We start from the raw sequence: 24540 nt of genomic DNA, 5'->3' as shown, positions 1-24540 counted from the left end.
CCCCCCTCCCATTACAACAAGTAAGGGTGATGAATGAAGAATTGTAATTGAAAATAATCAAGTTTTAATCAAGTTTTTAGGATTTTGCGCATGGAGTTTTGTAGCAGGATCTGGTGCACTGATACCAGGCAATCCCAATATTGGTGTAGTCATGTGGCGAGGCAAGTACTTTGCTTTCAGTTCGAATGATGCTGCAAAGAAATTTGGTGATGATCCGAATAGGTAACAGCTTTATATTTCCCCTCCCAAACATTATTCTCCTCAATATATTATTTTCGTAGATTTCTCTATGAAGCGATAGATTTTATTCGCCGACATCCTGAATATATTCACCTTTTTCAAATTCAAGAGGACATTAAAAATATGAATAATGGCAATGAGTAAGTTTTATAAGTAGCAATAACAATGCTAATCATTTCGTTTAAGGGTCGAGTGTATTATCTATCGAACGTTATTTTGACTGTTTTTTTTTATCTTGATAATTTAAACATTCTCAAATTGTCATTCAGTTTTACACAGCCCTCGAGAGTTCTTAAAAAATGATGATTGTACAATCAAAAACAAGTTGGAAAAAAAATACTGAACATTGGAGGGGAGAGAAATTGCAAATCGGGAGATATTTGCAATTATAAAGATGGAAAAACGTTCGGAAAATAATCCATTCGGGTCTTAAACTTTGTTTTTTTTTGTCATCTAGAATTGATAAGATTATAAAATTAAAATTATCTGCTGGAATTTTATTTCCATATTAGATTTCTTGATACAGAGCACACGTTGAAAAAACAACAGAATCAGACTTGTCAAACAGATGTTCATTGTTTCACTCCAATAATCAGCCCAAAATATCACCATAGTATTTGGAAATATAAAAAAAAAGCCTTGAAATTGGTAAAGTAGTTACTGCAATCATGTTTTTTAATTTGACAAATTTATATTAGCGTTGATTGCCCAATGATTTTTATTTTTTCATTCGGAAGGCAAACGTTTTGGATTGTGTTACGAAAAGTACTCAAACAAGTATTTGTCATTTCAAGAGGTCAAGAAAAATTCAAGCATCAGAATTGAAAACCATATCTATACAAACATATAAACATCATTAAAGCAGCGAAGCAGTTATCAAAGATAAATGTGGAGAAATCCCAGTAGTAGTACCTATTTATAAAGACATTGTCATTTATAAGCTACATAATTGGATAGAAGGCTGAGAAAATTAAATAAATGGGACTTGATAATTAGAAACTTTCGTTTTTTTTCTTCTGGTTTGCATTTATCATCAATTACATTCTACACTTGTAGATTTCAAGTAAAGTTTATTCGAATCAGCCCTACGACATTGGAAAAAACAACTCTTTTCTAAAATACAAGTTGAATTTTTCCATTTTATGATTTATGCGATTTACTTCAATACAATCACTTAATAATTTTTGTCCGGTATACCTTAAAGATTAGGTCAATTTTTTTTACACCAAAAAATGACTACAGAACACGACAATTAATTAATTACACGTTTCAATACAATCAAGTTTTTCCTTTTAAAATCTTTCTTAGTGTGTTTGTTTCTCTCCCTTATTCAAAGATAATTTCTCATCGTTTCAGCTTTTGTTTTATTGCGTATAATGTACTATTATACGGGAAAGGTACACAATATTCAAGGATGTGTATGTTATGCTTGCCTTAATTGGTTCATTCCAGACTTTTCACCAACTCTTTAATTTACTGAATGTCGCTTTCAGTCATTATCATGGTAATTATGTAATTATTTCAGTTTTATTTGTTTTAAGTAAAATAAAATAAACAATAGTCATTAATGATTATATTGGTGCACTGTATACATATTGGAAAAAATAATTGGACAAAAAAAAACAAAACAAAAAACAATGACAGGAAAAATTTAAACTTTATCAAATTAGAATCAAGTTTGTGGAAATCATGGAATGCCAATAGGGGATTCAGCATTTGACAATCATTAAAAGTTTTTCAAGGAATATGGAAAGAAAAATATAATAAAATAGAATGGAAAAAAAAATCAATGATTAATCCTGATGTATCTTCCTTTCTTCATCATGTTCTCATACTATTATAATTATAATTATTATTATTATTATTATTATTAATAATATTACTATTTATTTTATCATTATTTCTCATAGAGGGAGCAAAAAAAGTTGAAAACAATCGAATGCCCATTAAAGAAAATATTAACTTTGAAAGAGCATGTATTTTCTTTTTTATGGAGAAAATGAAAAAATAAAAATAAAATAATATGTAAAAATTGGGCTCATTTTTTTTGCACTTTTCTTCCTTTTCTCTCGTCCGTTTTTCCGATTATTTTGCGTACTACAGTCTAAAAGTGTTGTTTGTAAAAGAAACGGAAAGAAGTGTGGAATTGATTTTTTTTTTCTTCTTTTCCGGCTTAATTTACACTATAAAACCTCTTAGTCACTTGAAATTAATGTTTATGTATAAATGTTTATAACTTGTCGGACATTAGGACGATTCAGGGGGATTTTTTTTTCTTCGATTATTAAATGAGTTGAATTGTCGGCTGTTTAATCTACAAAGTGATTTTTGAGATATTTCATCATACCAAAGGTTCTGAAACGCTTTACTCCAATAACCTTCATGAGTTCCTCATCACAAATGGCAAACTGTTTATTTTTAGGGTCCTAAAATAGTGATAAATTAGTTATTGAGAGCAATGAAAATCATGAAAAAAGAAATGAAAAATTAAAAATATTAAAATAAACTTACATAAAGATTCCTCTCCTTGATGATACTCCACACTTTTTTAACAACTTCATGTCGAGCCATCTGGTCAGCACCAACCACTGCAGCCAGTTCAGGTGATAGTGTAATTGCTCGAGTATAACCACCTTTGCCCTTACCACCTCCTTTTTTTGCTCCACCAGTAGCTTTTTTCGACTTGCCCCAATCTTCATCACTGTCACTGTCACTGCCCTTCTTCTTTCCCTTCTTGCCTGGCTTTCCTGAAATTTAAAAAATGATAATTCATTCAATTCGAAAATCTCCCAACATTACAATATAATAATTTGATTTAATTATTATAATTTTAATATGTACCTTTTTTTGCGGAGGTCTTTGCTATTTTTTTTGGACTGTACTCCTCATCACTTGCATCGTCATCGCTGGCACTATCCTCATCGTCTGATGAATTCTTCTTACGTTTAGCAACTGTTTTTTTTGGTGGGCCTCGTTTTGCTGGTTTCTTCTCCTCTTCTTCCTCCTCTTCCTCTGATCCTTCTTCTTCCTCCTCCTCCCCATCCTCAGATTCTTCACTGGCAGCCTTCTTCTTTTTTTTCCCACCATCCTGTTTTTCCTGAAGGTGCTCCATTACAAGATCATCCACTTCCTTTTTCCTGTATATTTACATGAAACATGAACATGATCAAATTCAATCAAATCAAATATTACATGTCCATTTTATTTAGTTAGTTATTTATTTATTCATTCATCTCTCATTGTATATTATTATTTCATTGTAAAAGGAGGAACGAGATGACTACTTGAATGTCTATCAGAGTCATGCAGAGATCCTTTTTGTGATTTCTCAATTTAATCTTGGACACTGATCAATTAATGTAATAATATGCGCCTTTGAATTTGTCAAAGATGCTAAGTCTCGTGTCCGATTTTCAAATGAATTATAATTATCATTTATCATCATTTTTTTACCTTTCAGAGAGATCGATATCAAGTTTTTCCTCAATTTGTTGACGGACTTTTTTGGCTGACATTGTTGTCAGATCAGCATCCTTGAGAATCGCTTTAAAGAGAAAAAGAAAATTATTTACATTATATATTTATAATATATCTGTTTACTTTTTTTTTATCTATTACGATTATTTTATTATTTTATCATTTTATTTTTTAAAAAATTGACTAATGAAAAAGAAAAAGAGATAGAGAGATAAAGAGAAAATCTCATAATGGCATCGGTATGCATTGCTTGTGGCGGGAACGCGGCAAAGTATCGAACGTAAATGGCGGACGCAGATTGTACAATGTACATTTAGTAGCAGGCAACGAAGCGCGTCATTGCCAACCACACCAGATAGCACCCGACCGACCGGTCACAATTATTTATCAAAAATAAATGTTAGAAACTTGAGAAAAATTGTTATCAACTTTTTTTTTCTTTTATGTAACTCCATTGGCGTATAATTTTAAAAGCTAGTTGGGGAAAAAAAAAAGAGAAAAAATCTCACGTATCTAAGGCAAATTTTCAAATCAAGGCATATATTCAGAGATACTAAGTGTACTTAGCGTTGACAAGGTTCAAATTAATTGATTAATGAATTTATTACATTATAAATTTGCTTGACTTTTGCAACTATGAAATGCAATACCGACAAAAATATGAAGAGCGCCTGCCTATCTTTATCATCAAATATCCTTATTATATATATATATATATATATATATATATATATATATATATATATATATATATATATGTATAAAAAATTGTGTAAATGCTGTATGCTGCCATACTGCTTTCATGCTAGCATTCAGCGCAGAGAAATCCATTGGGATGGGAATTTGAAAAGAGAGAAAATGGATATTCGTAACAATGATTTGGCCATTTTATATGTGAAAAATGGACTAGTATATAAAATTGAGTGTAAATTTCATGGAAAATTAATTAAAAAGAAAATAATTATTAATATTTACAATGAAAAATATTAACTTGAGATGTAGACTACTCTCGCAATATTCTTCAATATACAAGCAGAGCGGCAGCAATAAGTAAGCATTGAATGTACAATGGCCGGCGTGGGGCACACCAACAACGCGGAGATAGTATGTCTGCTGTCTTGTGATACAATGCGCGTAGGTAACGAATGCAAGAGTGAAATGAGGGTTTTCATATTATTTAGCCCCAATAAAATTATGGAGAAAATGCAGCAATAAATATTATTATAATAAATATCATAATAATTGGAGGATAGATAACGTATATATCAATGAATTAGATGTTGTACGTACCGGTGATCTCTTTACGAAGCTCGTCCTTGGAAATATCGGCCATAATGCTGCTGCTGCTGCTGCTGCTGCTACTGCTTCTACTGCTTGTTAGTCGATGTGCGTTCTGCTGCCTACTGAGCCAAAAGCCAAACTGAACAAGTCGCTTGAAGACGCGCTAGAGCCAGCCAGAGAGAGCCTAACGGCTGGCGCTATAGCGTCCGTTTGTACAGCTACATTAGAAAGTATAACACCAACAAGTGTATCACCCAGCATTTTTCATTCAAAATATCTTGACAATTACTCATTTATTTCCCTTTTTGTTATCCATCAAGATTATATCACTTTTTATTTATCCATCAATTCCTCCCTATCGATTTCAAAATTTATACTTCAATTATAGAAGATTAAACTGAATTTTTTCCCAAGGCATGCCTTACAATAATTACTAACTTGACTGTATACCAAACTCTCATTCCAAGCGTTGACTCACACGGCCCAGTACGATATCGGCAGATCATTGTGGAACACTGACTAAAATAACTCATATTAAATATTAAATATCTTTGAATAAGTAACATACAAAGACTTATGATGTACACCGAATCGTGACAACTTTTTTTTCCAAAGGTTTTTCTTTACACGCCCCACAACTAATTCCGTTGTTTATCCTCTCGATTTTGGATTTTTTACTCAGAGTTTGATCCATTTTATTAATCGTATGATACATCAGGTAGTCTAATCCATAGTCTCTAAAGTTATATAGTATGTGTTTGGTGACGCGCAAATTGAACGACGAAAGACGGTGTGGAGCATTGCGCGGGGGGGGGGGCTGTTATTGGAATATTATTACGCGCATTATAATGTTTCAATTGAAATAAAATGATAAAAAAAAAAAAACATTTTCAACTCTTAATATCTTGATTGTATTATAGTAATTTTTATTTCGTTCCTTTTTTTCCAATATTTTTACTCCTTTCAAATGAAAAAATTCATTACTTCCGGTTTCAAACGGAAGTGCATTAATACATTATATATATGATTTTCAAAATGTTAGAATTGAAAAGAAATTGAATATAATCCTTTGTTTTCGTTCGAAATGTATTAAAAAAGAAATAAAATATATAATCATTTGAAATGAAGATGAATGCAGCCATGCTTTGTGGAGAGATTTTTAGCACTATGCTCTCATATGTTCATTTATTCTTTCTATTTTTCTTAATAGGATCATTGCAACGGCTTTAGATTCGATCTCAAGCAACAACAGAAATATTTAATTTTATACTAATGATTTTTTTTGTGCTTTTTGTTTTTCCTGGTGTCTTTTGCGAGGGTGATTGACAACTAAATCCAAGTTTTTCTCCAATTTGAAGCAGTTGGTAGAGCGGGTAGAGCAAAGGCTGTCCAGAGCCGCCACCCATATCCACCTCTGACTCTCATATTTTTCCTCGTTTTCGGTAATTGATCTCAAATTCTACTATGTCAAGTGATTTTTTGAAACCAGAGGCCTTTAGTTGGATTTACGATCTACATGATTTCATCGACCAACTGCCAACTGGCAATGAATATAATAATTTTTTCTATCAATAAAATATGAAATAACCTTTCTCTCCGAAATCAGTTGATGACATAAATAGTTTTTTTACTTTCCCATTTTCGGCAAATTAATTGAAAAATTATTCATCAAATTTGAATTTGAAATTTTCAGCGCCATGCGTCGTGTCGCTTCGTTTTTTCTCTCTCGCGGATTTTTCTTTGTTGTGCTTGCATATAACTTGCACAAGTGATGGAGAAGAGGGGAGCAGCACACAGAGCGCGCAGCGAGCAGCGTATATACAATATATGTATATAATAATGTATATACTGTAGTAAACGTTGTTCAGCAGGCGGCATCAGAAGTTGATGGGTTGTTGAAAAGCCAATTTTTCATCATCGAGCAACGTCAATAATAACAACTGTAGGATGGCTACTTCTGCCCTTACTTTATCCTCATCACAGGAATCAGTTCTTTACGATGAAGGTGTATTCAATGAAATTCAAAAACACGTGTAAGTATCAGCCAGAATAGACGCTTTCTCATGCACTCGTAAACTTTATTGTTTTTAGATTAAAAACCATGAATAAATTCATCTCTTTTCATTAATCAAATTTTCATCCGTTATCAAATTATTCCAATTTGCTGGTAAATATATTAGTTTTTCTCTCTTTTTTCGTGGAAGGTTAGCGATACTTTAAGGTTATTTTTTTAAACATTTTTACACTTTTACACGACATCCAATATAATAATAATTGATATAAAATTATGCAATTTTCAGTGACATTCATAATCTGCCAATTCTGGAGGAGGAAGAGCTCGTAGAGAGAAAGTATGATTTGACAAGACAAGAGCAACTTGTCAATAATTTTCCGATTAATCCTATGGGAGACATTCCATACAATCATTTGTCCACTCAGATAAATATGAACATTCCAATAAAAGAAGAATTTCCAGGAGAATATAATTTCGAATTATTGTTAAACAATCAAGGAGCAGGAAAAAATTGTGTGGTAATGTACTTGTTATATTATTATAATAATAAATAAAGCAGAGAGCTTGAATTTTCTATAATTTCAAATGAACTTTCAGTTTTCACAAGAATTACGCAAAGTTTTCATAAATATGGAACAAACTCTGCCATTGAAATTCAAATGGGATCCACCGATTGATGGTCTGTGGTTGAGGACAACGATGGTATTTTCAATGGATCAATACCGCAGTGATCCAGTTCAGCGTTGTCACAATCATATGGCAACAAATAGCGTGTCAAATCAAAAAATTGATGAGCGGGTGCTTCGTCATGTTGTTCGCTGTACTCACTTGGACAGTATTTACGAAGAAAATAGTGGTCATATGTCAGTTTCAGTACCGTTAGGTACACCTCAACCGGGATGTCGCTATGTACCTCTGGGATTTCAATTTTTCTGCAAAAACAGTTGCTCATCAGGTATGAATCGTCGCCCAACTGAGCTTGTTTTTACATTGGAAACGCACCAACGACAAGTTTTGGGAAGAAGAATTTTACCAGTCAGAGTTTGCAGTTGTCCAAAACGAGACAAAGATAAGGAGGAGCAAGAATCTAATGATTCTATTACTCCTATGCCTGGAAAAAAACGTAAGTTTAACAACCTGGCAACTCAACAATTTATCCAGACTCATCTTCCACCCGGTAAAAAACCCCTCCTTTCCCACTTATCATCCCCGAACTATGATGTACGTGAGTACGATATATCTATTAGAGTACCAGGAAAAGATAACGCCTCTGCTATTCTAAATTATGCATTTGAACGACTTGCTGGTCGTGCTATGAGGACTGGGGCACATCAACACTTTGCACCCTATATGGATGACATTGAAAACAAAATGAATCACATTAAATAGTGCTCGTTATTTATTATTATTATTATTATTATTATTATTATCATCATTATTATTATTACACACTCATCATTTTTTTATAATACACATTTTAATTCAATATTTATCCATTATTTTCAATTTGTAGACAATAATAATTAAACGATTAAAATATTAATTCCATCTGTAAGTTGTTCACAATAAAGTCCAAGTGCCTTACGATAATTCTACATCTTCCATATTCAATCAATTAGAGAGTAAAGAGATATTTATACAAAGTTTTACAAGTTGCTTTTGCAAACAAGGGTGGAGAGTGGGGTGGAAAAAGAAGAAAAATATAAAGTCATCATAACAATCCGTCACATTGTAATGAAATAATTTCAATGTGGATAAAATCAATAGAATGATCATTGCTGGGTAAATGTGCCTGATGAGATGAGAATTTTTCATGAGTAGCATCATTTATTTTCAACACTTGTCGCTCAAGTTTGAATTTAATTTTATTGTCAGTCCAAGCATGCAAAATCCATTTCATTGGATTTACGCCTGTACCAATCATCCAAGCGCTTCCATTTTCGTACTAAAAAAAATCACATGTATTCTATATTTAATAAAAACAATCTCATCACTAGGATTAAAACAAAAAAAACAGGTAATTTGATGAAAAATTTTTTACCTGGAAAATAAAGAGTTGTTCTGCATGATGAAAAATATATATCACATACGAATGGGATGATAAAGATACTGGTATAATTGCATTGCTTCCATAGAAATGCATTTGATTTCTGTAATTGTGGACATATCCAAGATGTTCTGCAAGCCTATGTTGAGTTAAGGATTCTCTACATTCACTCTGCATGGATAATGGACATAAGAAGAGATTATTATTCGATATAGATTCCATTGATCCACCCCACGAGGGAGTTAAAGGTACACTTGATTTGCTAGTCTGTCCATTATCATTTATCATGCTTCTTCTTTCATTGCCCACACACAATTCACCCGTACTAGCTGATTTAGTTCTATTTCCTCGTGTTAATTCACCAAGCCCTGTAAATCCCACTCGTGTTGGATCATTCTCATGGCATTTTTCTTTTTCATTCGATGTCATTAAATTATCAGCTGATACTGCTCGACCAAATCCACCTGAAAGTATCACATATGCTATGTAGACAATTAAAGTTCAACTATTAATAATATAATCAAATTTTATTTACCTCTAAATAATCTGAAAAACGACGTTTTATATTTTTTTACATGGCTCTCAGGTTCATCATATGATTTTAAAGAAACTTTTCCAAATAACTTTTGTTTCAATGAATGATTTGAATGATTATTTATTTCTTTATTATTGAATGCAATTTCTCTATCATAATTATAATCATTATCAAAGGCTTCTCCAATACTTTGTTGAATTTCATCAGCTATGAGACATCTACCTCGGCCAAGTCTGACTCGGCACACAGGACAACGTAGTGTTTTAATTCGACATGTAGCACACAATATATGTCCATGTACACATTGAGAAATAGGGGATGTTGCTGTTTCTAGGCATACTGGACACTCCAATATATCCACTATCTTTGATATAGCTTTCAAAAATTTTCCCATTAAAATTGGAAGTGGCCCTGCAAGTGCTGTGCCTGATTCATTACCATTGTATTGCTTTTTTTCACCATTATTATTATTCTCTTCGATGCGCCAAATTTGGAGATTTATCACCGATCCTGAAGATTCTTTTCTTATTAATGAAGCTATATCTTTAACTCGAAGACCTACAACATCCACTTGATCTATTTGTAAAAGACAATCCCCTGTCCTATATAATAACAACAATAATAACATGTATTATGGCTTCTTTTTTTTGTTTTTCTTCTATAACTCTTACTTCAATCCAGCGACGTCAGCAATACTTCCATGTTCAACGTATCCAACCCATGGATAAGGATCCCACTTTGATCTTGTTAAATGAAATCCACATGTCTTTTTCTCATCTCTCGCGGCATCATTTTCTCTAATATTTAGTGTAATTGTAACTCTACAAGTGGAAATTAATGGTATCGCCATGATTTCAAATAAAATATCAATGTGGTTATTACTATTATTTGAAAAAAAAAATTAAATCACTTGACAATTTCTATTCGTTACTCAGTTCATTTAAGATTTAATAGATATGAGTAATTATTCATTTCCACAAAGTGAAAAACTTGATAACAATCCTTTTTGAGTTCATATAAACAACTAAAATACATATAACACCAACTGCTTAGCTACAATGTGCTGATTTGACCATGAAATTTCAATAAGTTAAATGACTCGTTCACCTTCACCTATTTCTACCGACCAATCATGACATTGACTCTAAAATAAATGGTGAATGTAATTTTTCACACATATACATGGCCTCTCCGCGGACGCACACACACACACACAATCAACATTAATTTTATTTTCGGCAAAAAATAATAATGAATGGATGATTTAAATTTTCTCTCTTATTATTATACAGTTATTGATATAAAATGTTTAAACATTGATTCAAAGTGTGCATAGTTGCATGAGCAGTGGCTTTTAAAATTAAAAGCTCGTGCTCAAGATGGAAAATTGAGGTATCAATAATTTGGGAAAGGCTTTGAGTCTGTTTTTCAACACGATTGAGTTGTTCTCGACAATTTGCAAAAGCATCAAGAACTTCAAGTTTAGCAACAGGATGTCTTGATGAATTGGCTGAGTGCTCTCGTGGAGGCAAGGGTGGGTGACTACTAGCAATAGCTCGTGTATACATTTCCGTAACTGCTCTCAATTTGTCAACCCATTCTTGTCGAGCGCGAGCATCTGTTGCTCGGAGCTTTATCATGTCACCTGCAAAAGCAATAAATTATAATTTTTTTTATTTTTAATAGTTGAGTTATATTTATTTAATATGTATTTACCAGTGGCTGAATTCACAGTGAAAGTATTGGAATCTTCATCGCTGGGTGCTATTACGGCTCCAGCCAAGTAAATTGAACATCTTGGTCTTTGATTTTTTTCCGATTCACTCAAAAAGTAATGTAACTCTCCAGTTTCAGGACTGAGGTTAAACCATCTATATTGCCAGCCCTTCATGGCATTTGTATATTTGTGAAGAAGTCCTTCATAAGGATGCCGCACTTGGTTATTCATTATTATTTTATACTTGATTAAATATACAAGGAAAATACTGATAATGTCAATTAACATTCATGTGTCAATAATCAAGTCACTCTCTGGAGGAAAAAAAAAAACACCACGGAAACTGACATTCGTATATTTGCTCTGTGAGAAAAATTTGAGGTTATGAATTACCAATAGCCCAAAGTAAAAAGGTGTGTCTATATGTATATATCGTTTACCTTGAAATGGAAATGAAAAACATATTATTATTTCAAGTATTTGCTTTCGATAATTCACTAGTTTATTATAATATATATTTTTTAAATAAATATAAAATTGAAAGTAGCATTGAATTAATTAAAATGCGCGTAAAGGCCTCAATGATAAACATCACGTGGTTTTATCATCAATATTATATTTCTTATTATTATAAAAATGATGAATAGTGTCCCAAGTCAAGCCATTACCATGCGGACCGTGCATTGATGGAAATAACACGTGTCTCCAAGATCTTCCTTCAAGACCCAAGAAAATAATCCAATTCAGTCGTGGGCCAAAATCATAAGGATTACAGTATTCTCGATTTTGGGCCTTGTATTTAGCCGATTCTGTACTATTAATTCTTGCTTCAATGCTTGTTTCACCCCTAGTTATGAGACCTGCATGCCACCAAGAAAGGGCACCCAATGCTGCAAATGTTGCAACACAAATGAGACCCGCAAATAAAATCATTCTTTTACGCCATTCTTTTTCCTTAGTTTCTACAGCTTTTTGTGCTATTTCCGCTAATTCCGATGGATTTAAATGGTCCATTGATTCAGTCTGGAAAAATAGAGACAAAAAAAAACAATTACTACAATTATGGAGAATTATTAGTGTTGTCGTTGAATGCCAACATGAGAAATAATTACCATGGGTATTATTTCGGAATTATTTATCCTCACCGGATGACCATCAAGTTCTATTTCTTGGTCGAGAAAGAAATCTTTATATGCTATTTCTACTCCAAAAAGCATAATAAACATAATACCAGTGACGGTAAACGCCATATACTGAAAAAAATGCCGATGATTGTTGTGCCCTACACAGTTATTCAGCCATGCTAATGGGAGAAAGAAAAGAAAAACAACAACAACAATATTAAGGATTAATATCTTAAAAATACAGGGAATAAGCGACGATCAATTTATAGGAAAATTAAGGATACGACAATGGTGATCCATCTTGAGAACACATTTGTTGCAAATTGAACAATGATGTGTACGTGGTGGCTTGGGTTTTATACATTTTTTACATATACTGACTGCTTCAGGTATAAGTCCACCCTGTGGTGGATAACCAGCCGGCACATTGACTCCCATATAATAATGAAAACAAACATTTACAAGTAACCAATTTCCTACTAGTAGTAGAAAGATTGTTGATAAAGGACTCTTTTCCCACCAGTAAGGGAGTCCAATATAGTATGCTATGTACACAATGGCAGCGGTTAATGCTGTTACCATTGTTACTAATATCTGCAATATAAATCAATGAGATATATGTATTTTAACACACATTGTATATGTGATAATTTATCAAGAAAATTATAGTCAAGTATAGTTTTTAGAAATATTAATAATAATTATATACTGACTGGACCTAAAACTGCTGTAAAATTTTCAACAAACCAACAAATTGGCTCCATCACAATATCACAGGCATATCCCCAACTCATAAAATCATTATAAAATAGACTGTTCAATGCTATTTTTAATCGTCTCCATTTGGTTTTCAAATTCATTCTGCAATTTAATTCAATAAATTATTTCTATTACGAGTATTCGCCCATTTTTATTAATATCAAACATACCTCAATATTCTTGGACATTCTTGAAGAACCCATTGAATTTTCGCCATTTTATTGATTTAATTTATTCAATAATTCAATAACAACAGATCACACAAAGTCACAGAGCAAAGTCAATTAAACTCTTATTGTATTCAATACACACATTAGTATTATTTTGATGAAATTTGCCCTTTTACAATGCATATCGCTGAATTTCATAAATATTCTCTATATTTCAATGCCTTCAATTGTTTCAATTTTTACTTGAAAAAATGAAAAATAAACACATAAATAAATCTTAACAAACGGTTACACTGATTATTATTATACATACATACATATATATATACAGTAGGACTGGCGGAGAGATTGTTTTCACTAGAAATTGTAGGTTGTGCATTGAGTGTTTCCCATTCCCCCGCCCCCGCCATCCGCCAGTCATCTCAGTGGAACAAACCCGCCAATCCTACGGTATATATTATAGACGATTATGTATGTATAATATCTCGACTTTCGAATATAATGATAATAATCTGAGGTCCTTCGTACTTCTTTTTTTGGTATTCACGATTGTTGGACCACCCTTTTTGTCATTGCGCTGCCTGCCTGCGGCCCTCGGTGGTCGACCCTTTTGGTAATTTCGGAGAAAGTCGGACTTCATTAGCATCAGAGGCGTTAGTAGATACCGTGTATGCTGAGCCGATAATGTAGGTCGTTACGTTATCTCGACCGTCAGCATGTGACAGCACGTACCCAATTTGGGCTTGCGTAGCGTGTATATGGGAAGCCTAAAATCGTCCATATTGGTGAAAACGAGCGCCGCCATCGGTAATTAGCGGTCCCAATAACACCATTGCAACTGAATTTGGTTACTGGGAGGCTTTCGAGTGTGTGAAAGGCATATTTTCCCGCGAAAATGATATGTAGTCGAACGACTCGATAGAATTTCAAGGAAGGCTATATTATTATCTAAAAACCATTGGGTTATTTCTATTCCTACCTATGGAAACGACCTGACGCCATTTTGGTGTTGCGCAGTTGTTATAACAATTTCAGCGCGGAGCGGGCGGGCGGAGGGAAGGAGGAGAAGGAGCAGGATATATTGTAGCTCAACGCACAGCACAGCATATCGTCCCCCGGGGGTGGGGGACCGGCCGCAAGACAAATTCAGTCAGTGCCACAGAAATCAAGAAGAAGAAGAAGAAGTCCCCCGGGGAGTTCATGCATGCTCCCCAAGCCAAAATTAGGAAAAAATTAATTAAAAAGTGATTATTAATACCCAAACTCTAAATCGATTTTTTTTGGCCTTCTGAAATGATTTTGCATCGGTTCAAGCGGTTCCGATCAGCATTTGATGATACCACCTGCCAACTCATCGCTGTACGCCATATAAAAAATATTTAATTTTAAATAAAACTATTAATTCTTAAACTATCCAAAATTATTCCCAAATGATTAGATTGGGTTTCATCTGCTATAGCTATATGTGTCCGTTAGTTAGTGTATTATTTAGTAATTCGTAAAATAATAATTAAAAAAAAAACGACGCAAAGAAAATGTAATATATTATTTATATACAATTCATCGTATCCATCATTCAGAATAATGTATATATTTTTCTATCTTAAATACAATAATCTATGAACTTTCAATTTTGACTGAAATACACACTCTGTGTAGGAGTTTTTATCTATTTTGTGTTGTCTATTGTATCTTTAATTATTAATCTGATAATAATTTCAAGATAAATTCTTATATTTTAAATTGATATTAAGAGAAAGTCAAGAAGAGAAGCTGCATACAGCCTCGATGGTAATAATAATACTGCTTCAATTGATTAACGTAATACCCTTCGATGAAACAACATTTGCCTCATAACTATAAATGTCAGAATAAGGAGTCGAAAGGAAAATTTCCTACTTCATCAGAATCTTAATAGTTATTAGGAATCTATATGATGTATTCCACGTTAAAGAGATGAAATTTTTTTCTGTCATATAATTCACACGTTTTAATCTTTGAAAAAATCAAATTTTAATTTGGTCAAGGATTAACCAATTTAACATGGAATACCTCTCATCATATAATATACACATCAATTGATGATGTTGATTCACATTTCTGCCCACTTGAAAAAGAATAACTATTGTTTATGAACAACATTTGACTACGATATATACGTGCAAATCTTCTATGAAAGCCTTCTATTATGGTGCGATTTCACAAAATTTTATGATATTCAAATACACTATAGGTATATTTTCGATAATAATTCTTCATTCAGTAGCCGTCTCTCAGTTGATGTTGATATTCTTGAATTTCATGTTCCATACAAATCCCAAATTTCCAATTGGTTTGGCACAATGCAATATGTCAATTTGTTAAACCGACATTTATAACGACATTATAATGAATGTACAATAAATAGAATTTTTTTTTCTCTTCGTTTGATAAATTATAAATTTTCATAATACTGTGTCCAGTGTATCTAAACTCCGTAATAGTTGTTCATCCTTTGAACACCACGTTACAAGCTCCTCAATTGTGACAACTCCATCTTTATTTGTATCCATGAGCTATATGTGGTATATATAATAGAAAAATCAAAGGTTAGCATCATCAAATTGGGTAGAAAAAAACTATTAATATGTAAATATCCTTTTTTAAAAACTAAGTGAAAAATTTGAATATACATGAAAAATACGATCAACGTGCTCTCTTGCTGCTAGCTGTGGTTCTGCAATTTGTGGCTGAGTATAACGACCTAGCATTTCATATATAGAGCCAACTACATCGAGCATTTCTTCTTTACTTATTAAACCATCGCCATCCAAATCGTAAAGACCAAAAACCCATTGAAGTTTCTCCTCAACAGATCCACGTGATACTTTTGATAGAATTGAAAGAAATTCCTGAAATCCAAGCACATGTAAATAGTGATCATCTTCATAAAGTTGTTCGTTCTCACCTCAAAACTTATTTTTCCAGATGGTTTCCGCTTCATCGTATTGAAGACATAGTGAGCGTACTGACTGGCATCTAGATCAAAAGCGAGAAAAAGCGATACGCAAAGCAACATAATCACAAAATTTATATCACATAAATTTAATAGATGTATATATGTCTAAGGACGGATCATTATTTAATGATTAAAGGTATGGCGATCATATGGCGAGAAATAAGCAAAAGCATATATGATTAGTATTATGATTTGACCTGATTTTATAATTATCATAGCGAGAAACCTTGTGGGCCTCCCGCAAAATAGACTGCTCCAAGAGATGCACTCACCGCCCTGAGGGAAGAACTGTGAGAATATCTGTTTGAAGCCCTCTTCGTCAACTAGACCAGTTGGGCATTCTTGTTTAAAGCCACGGTAGATGAGTTGAATCTCCTTTCTGGTGAATCTCGTTGTTTTGGCTAACGTAGCTAATTCTTCGGGCCTGTGGCGACCAGCCAAGGCAATACTCGTTGCAGCCACCGAACCCCCTAAAACGTCCGCGACATCCTCAAGCTCCTCCTCTGTAAGAGTTGAACGAGCCACAACTGCCAAGACTGTATCACCTCGTCTCGAGATATTAACTTATACCATCCAGTAGTTACTTTTTATTAATAATTATTCAACTAACTTTTCTCCATTCTTTTTTTATACATTTTTTTTCTACTTACACAGAGCGTGCCAAAGAGTTTTTTTTTTTTTCGTGTCACTCCCGACACATGAGGGTGAAATAGAAGAGAAAAGTAATTAATATTGCATCTATAATAATCTGTTATTCATCAATTTATGTTTTCATTTTAGAAAAACATAAACGTGCGGCAAGGAGAATAATGGATATAGATATAGAGAGGAGGCAACGAGCAAGAGAAAGAGATAACAATAAATGCTTTCTTAATGCAGGCCACGAACCCACGTAAATTAGTTGCAATTTTTATCGTTATTACATCAATTTCAATTTGGAAATTCATTATATGCGCATAGGGAGTGGAAACAAATTTATATGTTGGTGACTTTCATTACTCGCATGCTAGACAGTGTATAGAATAAGAAGTGAAACTTGGATAGTGAATGGCATGCTTCAACTGTTAACTAAATTCAATAGCAAAGCGATACAGGGTGATACGTCGATTTTCTTTTTTTTCGAAAATAAGTTATTGATGAAAAACTATTCTATATATTGTATTACAAAATATAGCCCCTATCAACAATTTGAGTGAAAAAAAAATTAACTATATTTTTATTCAAGTGAAAAACAGAATAAGTCCTGAATTTCCTTCTCAACTATCGTCCTCCGAGTTAAGTCGGTTTATACCTGAAAAAACTATTAGCTGATGAATGAAATTTTTCTATCGGAGGGGAGTTTGAACCGAATAATACAACCTACGGAGTTGCAACCTAACGTGTTAGCCCTGCTTGGAAAATGATCCTTAGAATCATTTCTGCACTTTAGTCCCAGAAAAAACATTCACGCACCTCTGAAAAAAAAAATGAATTCTCAATAGTTCAAAATAGTTGTTGATCTTTTAATAATTGAATGATCCACGTCCAAGTGATTCTCCATTTGTGAAGAGGATTTATATTGAATTGGTGCGTATGGCATAGTTCTTGTTTTTTATGGTTAATCGATTTGTATTCGCCGTCGGGAATAATAAGTTGACTTATGTCTCATGGCTCATGTATACAATAAGCGGAACAAGTCATCAACTATAAATCAGAAATTCAGTTATAGAAAATTCAGACCGAAACCTGCAAATATAGTTTGTTTTTTGGCTCTCCTGTAACATGACAATTTATCGACTTATCACTCTTTACCGCTTCGCTACTGAATTGTAAACTTCATATTTAATAGATACATAGTTTTTTGTAATTTTATTTTTCTTTTTTTTTAGTGTGTTTTGTCATGTGTTCCTCTATAATTTATGACATAATTTTATCTGCAACTCGTTTGTCGCTTGATATATGAAAAATTATTGGCCTGTAAAACCATCGTTTCGCGCAGTAGTCACATTATGGTATCCCGGGCATCCCGGTCACTATGGCAACGAGAGACTGCAAGTAGTAAGAAGGGAAAATTGGAGGGAAGAAACGGGGGAGTCGATGCGACGACTCCTCTTACACTTTCTCACGGCTTGACATCTTTCTCTCACTCACTCGCTCGCTCCAATAATTGACAATAAAATAATCATGCCTCTCTTATTTTTTCGCGTACATTCAAAGTCGCAAAAATAATAGTAGTAGTAATAATAATAATAATAATAATAATAATAATAATAATAATAATAACTAAATAATCACCGCAACTTGATGATAAATTTGGCTTATTTTTAAATCTTCTCTTCTATATATTTCCCCCCCCCCCAATATCAACGCCAATGTATTGATGATTATTAAAAGTATTTTAAATAGATGTCTTGGTTAGCTCATTACATTTGATGAATTTTATGTATATAATTATTTAATTCTCGAGCAGGTATTACAGTGATGTGTACGTGTGCGTATGGCATATTTTTTGTGTTGGTGATATATATTATTGACGTTCCACAAACTCACTTTTTTCACGACCTTTCCGTACTGCTTTCATCTTGTCCGTCACTATTTGTTTTTCTCAATCTTGAATGAATGGATGATGATCTCTCAAGGAAAGAATACCTACTTAAACCGTCCGTACAACTCAGAGTCCAAATTGTTATAGATTATCAGGTTCTTCTTCTTATGTTTGGCCAATTGTTGTATATTCCTATCTCAATCGTGTCTATTCTATTCTATATATACATATGATGTTTCTTAATTATTATATTTGATGTAGTGTATGATGTGCAGCAGCGACTCACTACTGCATAAATATACCGAGTGGAAAGTTCACGCATAAACCTTACGCGGTCCATTGTAGGCTGGCTATATGACGTTTATATGTGCTCTTGCGCACAATAAGTCCATTCGAACGATCCATTACGGATGAAAACCACAATGTTTTCATTCCATTTTTTTCAACACTAAAATTCATCAACGAATATTTTCAATCCATTCTAATAAGATGTACTGATGTACATACTATTCATCAATCCCTCGGTAATGCATAATTCCTAATTCAATATTACTAATTGATATAGGCCCCCCAAATATTCTTTATTTCACATCTACTCTAGCTCTAATTTGCTATTTTCAATTTATTTGAATATAATAGCATCTTGTTAGTATTTCTGATAAGTTAGTTTTAGAAGAAGCGAAGAAAAATTGGCAATTTAGTAGTAATCAAGCTTGCCCTCAAGGTGTCGCGAATCGATTCTTCCTCCTGGCAGGATCGATCCTGATCATCTCATAACTTTTTTTTTCGACAATGGGCTTCGCGAAGGAAAAGCGTCTCGGGAGTATTCAGAGTTGAATAATCAACGATTCATAAAATACTGAAAAATAATAGTTTCTTTTGCGGCTCCAAGTAAGTAAAGGAACGAATGATAACAATGAATGAGACAATGAAACTCAGTGGGCTCTCGTATAAACAACTTCAAGCCCTAGCGATCACATATAAAGTACCGGGGAATATTAGAGTACAGTATTATTCAATAAATTTAACCTCATTAAATGGATGTACAGTATCTACATAAAACCTCGTCTTGAGTAATCAACAAGTTAATTTATTTTCATTAGAAAAATCTTCTAATAAAAGTTCTCGAAGCTGTGAGAGAGGGCGATGATGTTGAGGTAAACAAGTTACTGCGTGAGCTACATCAAACAAGAAAAAAACGTGCCAAAAAATCTACCAAACAATTGGAAAAAATATTAGATCTAGAGCCAATAACAAGCTACAGCCCCGACTTTGATCAAAATAATTGTTACTCTGTTGTAAATGTTTCTCAAGCTCAACGTGGATCGGTACGTCGTATTATTTATTATTATTATTATTATTATTATTATTATTATTATTATTATTATTATTATTATTATTATTATTATTATTATTATTATTATTATTATTATTATTATTATTATTATTATTATTATTATTATTATTATTATTATTATTATTATTATTATTATTATTATTATTATTATTATTATTATTATTATTATTATTATTATTATTATTATTATTATTATTATTATTATTATTATTATTATTATTATTATTATTATTATTATTATTATTATTATTATTATTATTATTATTATTATTATTATTATTATTATTATTATTATTATTATTATTATTATTATTATTATTATTATTATTATTATTATTATTATTATTATTATTATTATTATTATTATTATTATTATTATTATTATTATTATTATTATTATTATTATTATTATTATTATTATTATTATTATTATTATTATTATTATTATTATTATTAATCAAACAACTGATTGATTCAGCGACTTTGTTTGATTAATTTGTGGAATATAAAAATATTTGTTTTTATAAGAAAATTAAATTAATTTTTACAAGCTGATGAATACTGAAAGAGAGGACACAATAACAAGAGATTCTAATCGCGATGAGAATCAAGTGCAAATACCAATTTATCCGGAATTTAATCAATTCTTGGAAGAAGGAATTCAGGATGAATATTGCTATCATGCTAATGCCAATGAGCGATCCCAGAGTCCTACAGTTGTTGATTTACGAATAAATCCTTATAAAATGGCTGAATGGAATGAAATTGAGATGCATAACAAAAATCGCTTTGCCGATTTTATACATGATGAGAAGGCTTCTTCAGTTATTGATTACAAAAGTTACAATAACATTGATTCTAGTCAAATGATCCAGTATGAAAGCCCAAGATTATTGAAGAAAATGCTTCAGGCACCAGTAGGCGTTAATTTAAAGCAGCTGGTCAATTATGAAGATTCATATGATATACCGACAATAAACAATGATATATTCGATGATTCTGACACTTTAACAGCTGACTCAGACATTAATATCAATGATAATCGAATTGACTCTGATTATTATCATCATTATCATCATAGTAATAATAATAATAATACTAATTGGCATGGAAGTAACATTGACAATATCTTCAAAGCTTATGGTAATTCATTGTAATTTGTTGATTTATATTGTATTAGAATTTCGTCGACAAACATTTATTATCATTTTATTTTACACAGGTGATGATCGTATTGAACACTACGGATTTAGTTACCATGCTTATTCCAATGATGTTATTGAAAATTGTCAAAAATGGCTGGCCAATTCATCGTTAATGCTTAACAATAATGCTAATAATAATAACATAGTAAATATCGTTAATAATAACGATTACTGTAATCAAAATCACAGTCACTACTCTCCCGGAGTGACTATTACAAATCATGAGAATCCACTGCATTATCATAATACTGATGATCAATACTACAATTTCAATATCACTGAAACTAATGACAATCAATGTGGATATCATCATCATCATCATCATCATCAGCAGCAGCAGCAACAACAACAACAACAACAACAACAACAACACTACGAACGTGATATAAATATTGTTGAGGAAATAGGACGAGTTGAAACTATCGAGACAGTTGATGTACAGGGCTCTGATCAACAATGGACAACTGCTGCATATGCTCTGCATCAAAATCAAGAATCCCTTGAGACTTTTTACGAGGGCAGTAATATCGTATGTAACGCTGCAGAGCAGTCGCAGTATGAAGAATTCCATATTAGATTACCAGAATATGACGATCTAGAGAACGAGCGATACTCACAATATATGAAAGCTCAATACACTGCAGAGACAAGCAACATTCAAGTTCAACCAGAGATTTTGGAGGAGCAATGGAATCGAACAAATTTTACATCTAATGATTTTCCATCGATGCCAGACAATGTTGTTGATTGTTATTGGCCACAAAGTTCATCATCATCAGATATTTCAAGGATTCAGATACCACGAGTAAATTATAAATTAGAAAATTTACTCAATTTGGAAAAAACCTCATATCAAGGAGAGCAAATCAAGTTTGATCAGACATCTTCCGTATACTGCTATACGGCACCAATTGTTACGCAACGAATATTCTCGTCTCCTTCACCTGCTTCCCAAAAGAGTTATATGGATTCGGACGTACAAGCCTCCTCCTCTTCATTCACCACTAATTGCTTGATGCCCACCAGTGACGTTCACGCTCCATTGATATGCCATCAATTGTACACCAATAATTTTATGGATTTGTCAAGTCATACGCTATGCGAAGATACAACAGATGCTGCTAATATTATTGATATTACTGCTACAATTCACAACAATACGTGGCTTCCTGAGTATTCAGCTATTGATACCGTTGATAGTACTCAGTGTTACAATCGTTAGAGATATGCCGATAAATCGTTATTTTTTTTTTCCAAACAAAAATAATATAATTATTTTCTTGTTTTTTCTACTATTTTTCACACAACTATAAGTATATAAAGAATAGTCTTTAAAAAGACGCCTTGTTCTTCAATTTCTCACTGATGGAAATAATGGAAGAACGAATAGCTGTTGCTGTATATGTGAAAAGAATGAAACAAAAACGTGTAGTAGAGTTTAAATTTGACAATAGCCAAATCCTTAAAATTATTATATTTTTTTTTTTATTAAAAAATGTAGTTGGGACATGAATCGACATTTTCTTACGTATATTATAAATAGATGATTAATCCTCATATACCATTCATTTGTCTACTCGTTATTTTCATCAATATAAATCAATACATAATAGTCTATCCATTTTATACAATAAATCTTCTCTTTTTTTCTTATGCTCAATGTCTGGAAGAAATTATCGAGTGCGTATCAATGGAATTTTTTGAAGAAATTTCACAAAATATTGTATCCTAAAAAATTTCGAGAACTTTGCAATTTTTCGGTCGAAAAAAAATTTCGATCCTACTTTAAATAACCGAAATTTCACGCGCCAACACATTGCAGTATCTGAATATAAATAAGCACTTATCTGCTTATCTGTATCTAGATGCTATTATGAACTACCCTCAATCGGCTATTCGGCTCCCTAACCTCCATTTTTTAATCACTAAAAGTGCGCAGAAAATAGCGAGTTAATATTAGAGATGTGTGTTTTTTTTTATTCTACTAATTGAATATTTGAAAAACTAAAAAAATTGATTTTTTTAATTACATCTCTATACCTTTTTGTATTGGTGGCATTAATTAATACTGCAGCAATTTACATTGAAGTAGGTATGATGGTAAAGAATTGAACTTTATTATTGAGTTGATGTTATTAACTCATGTATATGTTTTAATTTTAATTTTAATTAATAATAAATAAAAAAACATGATTGCAGAGTTGATAATGTTACGAGTTACCATGATTACTAATGCTGTCAATTGCCGGCTCCCAACACAATTGGTAATGAATGAATGGATAGGGATAAATGGAACATTCTCTCAAATTATTCGCTGGAAAAGAAAGCCCATTTGGTTGCCACAAGCTAAATCTAAACTTTTCAAAGTACCACCGAGATTACGCCTTCCTCAGGAAGAGTCAGGTGAAATTCTGAGATTGTACAATCACTATCGCACATACAGAAAGTCAATAAGGTCTCAGAAGAATATTTATATCAAATAATAAATGCAAAATTCTAATAAATATTAACTGTATTTATCATTCAATTCTGTAGAGAATATCTGGTGCAACTGATGGAAGCAAGTCAAGTGCAATTTGATGAAGAATTACTCAAAAAAGCTGAAGAAGAAGACTATACAAAATGTTGGAATATCAATGAGGAATGGAATAAAGAAGTAGGAAAAGTGAGACAAATTCGTTTGGAGAAACAACACCAAGACCGTAAACAACAAACTCTCCAAATTATTAGTGAGAAAAGAGAACGTCACAGACAAATGATGGAGAAAATTGAAGAAAGAGTGAAAAAAGCCAAGATCGAGGCGGATACCTTCATTACGCGTGAAAATATTGATCGTGCAATTGAAGAGGCTTTAGCTAATGTTGTGGATTATAATGCAGCAATTGATAAGGAAGGCAATTTTTATAGAAAAAATGTGACTAGCGAACAACAGGCTTCAGTTTAACAATGATAATTTCATTGGATAAAGTTTATTATATCCTTCGAAAAGACTTTTTCATTTTGCAAACCTAATATACTGTATGTAGAGATCATAATCATCATCGTTACCACCATTTATCTTAAAAAAAAAAAAAAAAAAAAAAAAAAAAAAA

At 32.3% G+C, this 24540-nt stretch overlaps 9 protein-coding genes across 16 annotated transcripts in view; 4 read left to right on the top strand and 5 right to left on the bottom strand.

The window, feature by feature from the left end:
• LOC107042622 (cilia- and flagella-associated protein 206) overlaps positions 1-2049 on the top strand; it is a 5581-nt gene extending 3532 nt beyond the window's left edge. Inside the window, exons 9-12 of the mRNA XM_015263744.2 lie at positions 74-222; positions 282-380; positions 753-888; positions 978-2049. Of these exons, the coding sequence (XP_015119230.1) occupies positions 74-222; positions 282-380; positions 753-888; positions 978-1100 (507 nt within the window). The 3' untranslated portion in view covers positions 1101-2049. The remainder of the gene's footprint in view (positions 1-73; positions 223-281; positions 381-752; positions 889-977) is intronic.
• On the bottom strand, positions 717-5153 carry LOC107042621 (upstream activation factor subunit spp27). The gene is made up of 5 exons (XM_015263743.1): positions 5008-5153; positions 3694-3784; positions 3082-3377; positions 2752-2987; positions 717-2666 (listed from the first exon to the last, which is right to left on the bottom strand). The coding sequence occupies exons 1-5, from the start codon at positions 5048-5050 to the stop codon at positions 2550-2552; spliced, it is 783 nt and encodes a 260-aa protein (XP_015119229.1). The 5' UTR covers positions 5051-5153; the 3' UTR covers positions 717-2549.
• A 1707-nt stretch (positions 5154-6860) lies between these two features.
• LOC107042628 (cellular tumor antigen p53) lies at positions 6861-8447 on the top strand. Its single transcript, XM_015263756.1, has 3 exons — positions 6861-7031; positions 7299-7530; positions 7610-8447. The coding sequence occupies exons 1-3, from the start codon at positions 6946-6948 to the stop codon at positions 8399-8401; spliced, it is 1110 nt and encodes a 369-aa protein (XP_015119242.1). The 5' UTR covers positions 6861-6945; the 3' UTR covers positions 8402-8447.
• A 46-nt stretch (positions 8448-8493) lies between these two features.
• Positions 8494-10762, bottom strand: LOC107042624. The gene is made up of 4 exons (XM_015263747.2): positions 10266-10762; positions 9595-10196; positions 9054-9523; positions 8494-8957 (listed from the first exon to the last, which is right to left on the bottom strand). Exons 1-4 carry the CDS (start codon positions 10442-10444, stop codon positions 8724-8726), a joined length of 1485 nt encoding a protein of 494 aa, XP_015119233.1. The 5' UTR covers positions 10445-10762; the 3' UTR covers positions 8494-8723.
• Positions 10763-10854: 92 nt separating this feature from the next.
• LOC107042627 (oxysterol-binding protein-related protein 11) lies at positions 10855-11612 on the bottom strand. Its single transcript, XM_015263755.1, has 2 exons — positions 11311-11612; positions 10855-11239 (listed from the first exon to the last, which is right to left on the bottom strand). Exons 1-2 carry the CDS (start codon positions 11597-11599, stop codon positions 10887-10889), a joined length of 642 nt encoding a protein of 213 aa, XP_015119241.1. The 5' UTR covers positions 11600-11612; the 3' UTR covers positions 10855-10886.
• Positions 11613-11883: 271 nt separating this feature from the next.
• LOC107042625 (palmitoyltransferase ZDHHC16A) lies at positions 11884-14020 on the bottom strand. Of its 6 annotated transcripts, none has more exons than XM_015263751.2 (6): positions 13678-14020; positions 13365-13606; positions 13149-13296; positions 12720-13029; positions 12424-12614; positions 11884-12334 (listed from the first exon to the last, which is right to left on the bottom strand). In XM_015263751.2, exons 2-6 carry the CDS (start codon positions 13409-13411, stop codon positions 11903-11905), a joined length of 1128 nt encoding a protein of 375 aa, XP_015119237.1. In that variant the 5' UTR covers positions 13412-13606; positions 13678-14020; the 3' UTR covers positions 11884-11902. The 6 variants fall into 6 exon arrangements, with proteins under 6 accessions (XP_015119237.1, XP_015119236.1, XP_015119235.1 ...); XM_015263750.2 differs by having other exon boundaries at positions 13682-14020; XM_015263749.2 differs by having other exon boundaries at positions 13365-13809; positions 13893-14020.
• Positions 14021-15635: 1615 nt separating this feature from the next.
• LOC107042623 (Kv channel-interacting protein 2) lies at positions 15636-19402 on the bottom strand. Of its 2 annotated transcripts, none has more exons than XM_015263746.2 (5): positions 18892-19402; positions 16635-16832; positions 16312-16382; positions 16037-16255; positions 15636-15919 (listed from the first exon to the last, which is right to left on the bottom strand). In XM_015263746.2, the coding sequence occupies exons 1-5, from the start codon at positions 18920-18922 to the stop codon at positions 15809-15811; spliced, it is 630 nt and encodes a 209-aa protein (XP_015119232.1). In that variant the 5' UTR covers positions 18923-19402; the 3' UTR covers positions 15636-15808. The 2 variants fall into 2 exon arrangements, with proteins under 2 accessions (XP_015119232.1, XP_015119231.1); XM_015263745.2 differs by having other exon boundaries at positions 16635-16865; positions 18892-19400.
• Positions 19403-19646: 244 nt separating this feature from the next.
• LOC107042658 (probable serine/threonine-protein kinase tsuA) lies at positions 19647-23160 on the top strand. Its single transcript, XM_015263803.2, has 4 exons — positions 19647-19889; positions 19990-20214; positions 20795-21386; positions 21466-23160. Exons 1-4 carry the CDS (start codon positions 19794-19796, stop codon positions 22668-22670), a joined length of 2118 nt encoding a protein of 705 aa, XP_015119289.1. The 5' UTR covers positions 19647-19793; the 3' UTR covers positions 22671-23160.
• A 175-nt stretch (positions 23161-23335) lies between these two features.
• Positions 23336-24528, top strand: LOC107042659 (probable 28S ribosomal protein S26, mitochondrial). 2 transcript variants are annotated; one of them, XM_015263805.2, is made up of 3 exons: positions 23336-23540; positions 23648-23903; positions 23984-24528. In XM_015263805.2, the coding sequence occupies exons 2-3, from the start codon at positions 23656-23658 to the stop codon at positions 24390-24392; spliced, it is 657 nt and encodes a 218-aa protein (XP_015119291.1). In that variant the 5' UTR covers positions 23336-23540; positions 23648-23655; the 3' UTR covers positions 24393-24528. The 2 variants fall into 2 exon arrangements, with proteins under 2 accessions (XP_015119291.1, XP_015119290.1); XM_015263804.2 differs by having other exon boundaries at positions 23337-23536; positions 23984-24527.
• The last annotated feature ends 12 nt before the right edge of the window (positions 24529-24540 follow it).

Source organism: Diachasma alloeum, unplaced genomic scaffold, assembly GCF_001412515.2.
Source record: "Diachasma alloeum isolate Michigan unplaced genomic scaffold, Dall2.0 Dall_scaffold_00494, whole genome shotgun sequence".
Classification (NCBI taxonomy): domain Eukaryota; kingdom Metazoa; phylum Arthropoda; class Insecta; order Hymenoptera; family Braconidae; genus Diachasma; species Diachasma alloeum.
This window is presented reverse-complemented; position numbering and strand designations above follow the sequence as displayed.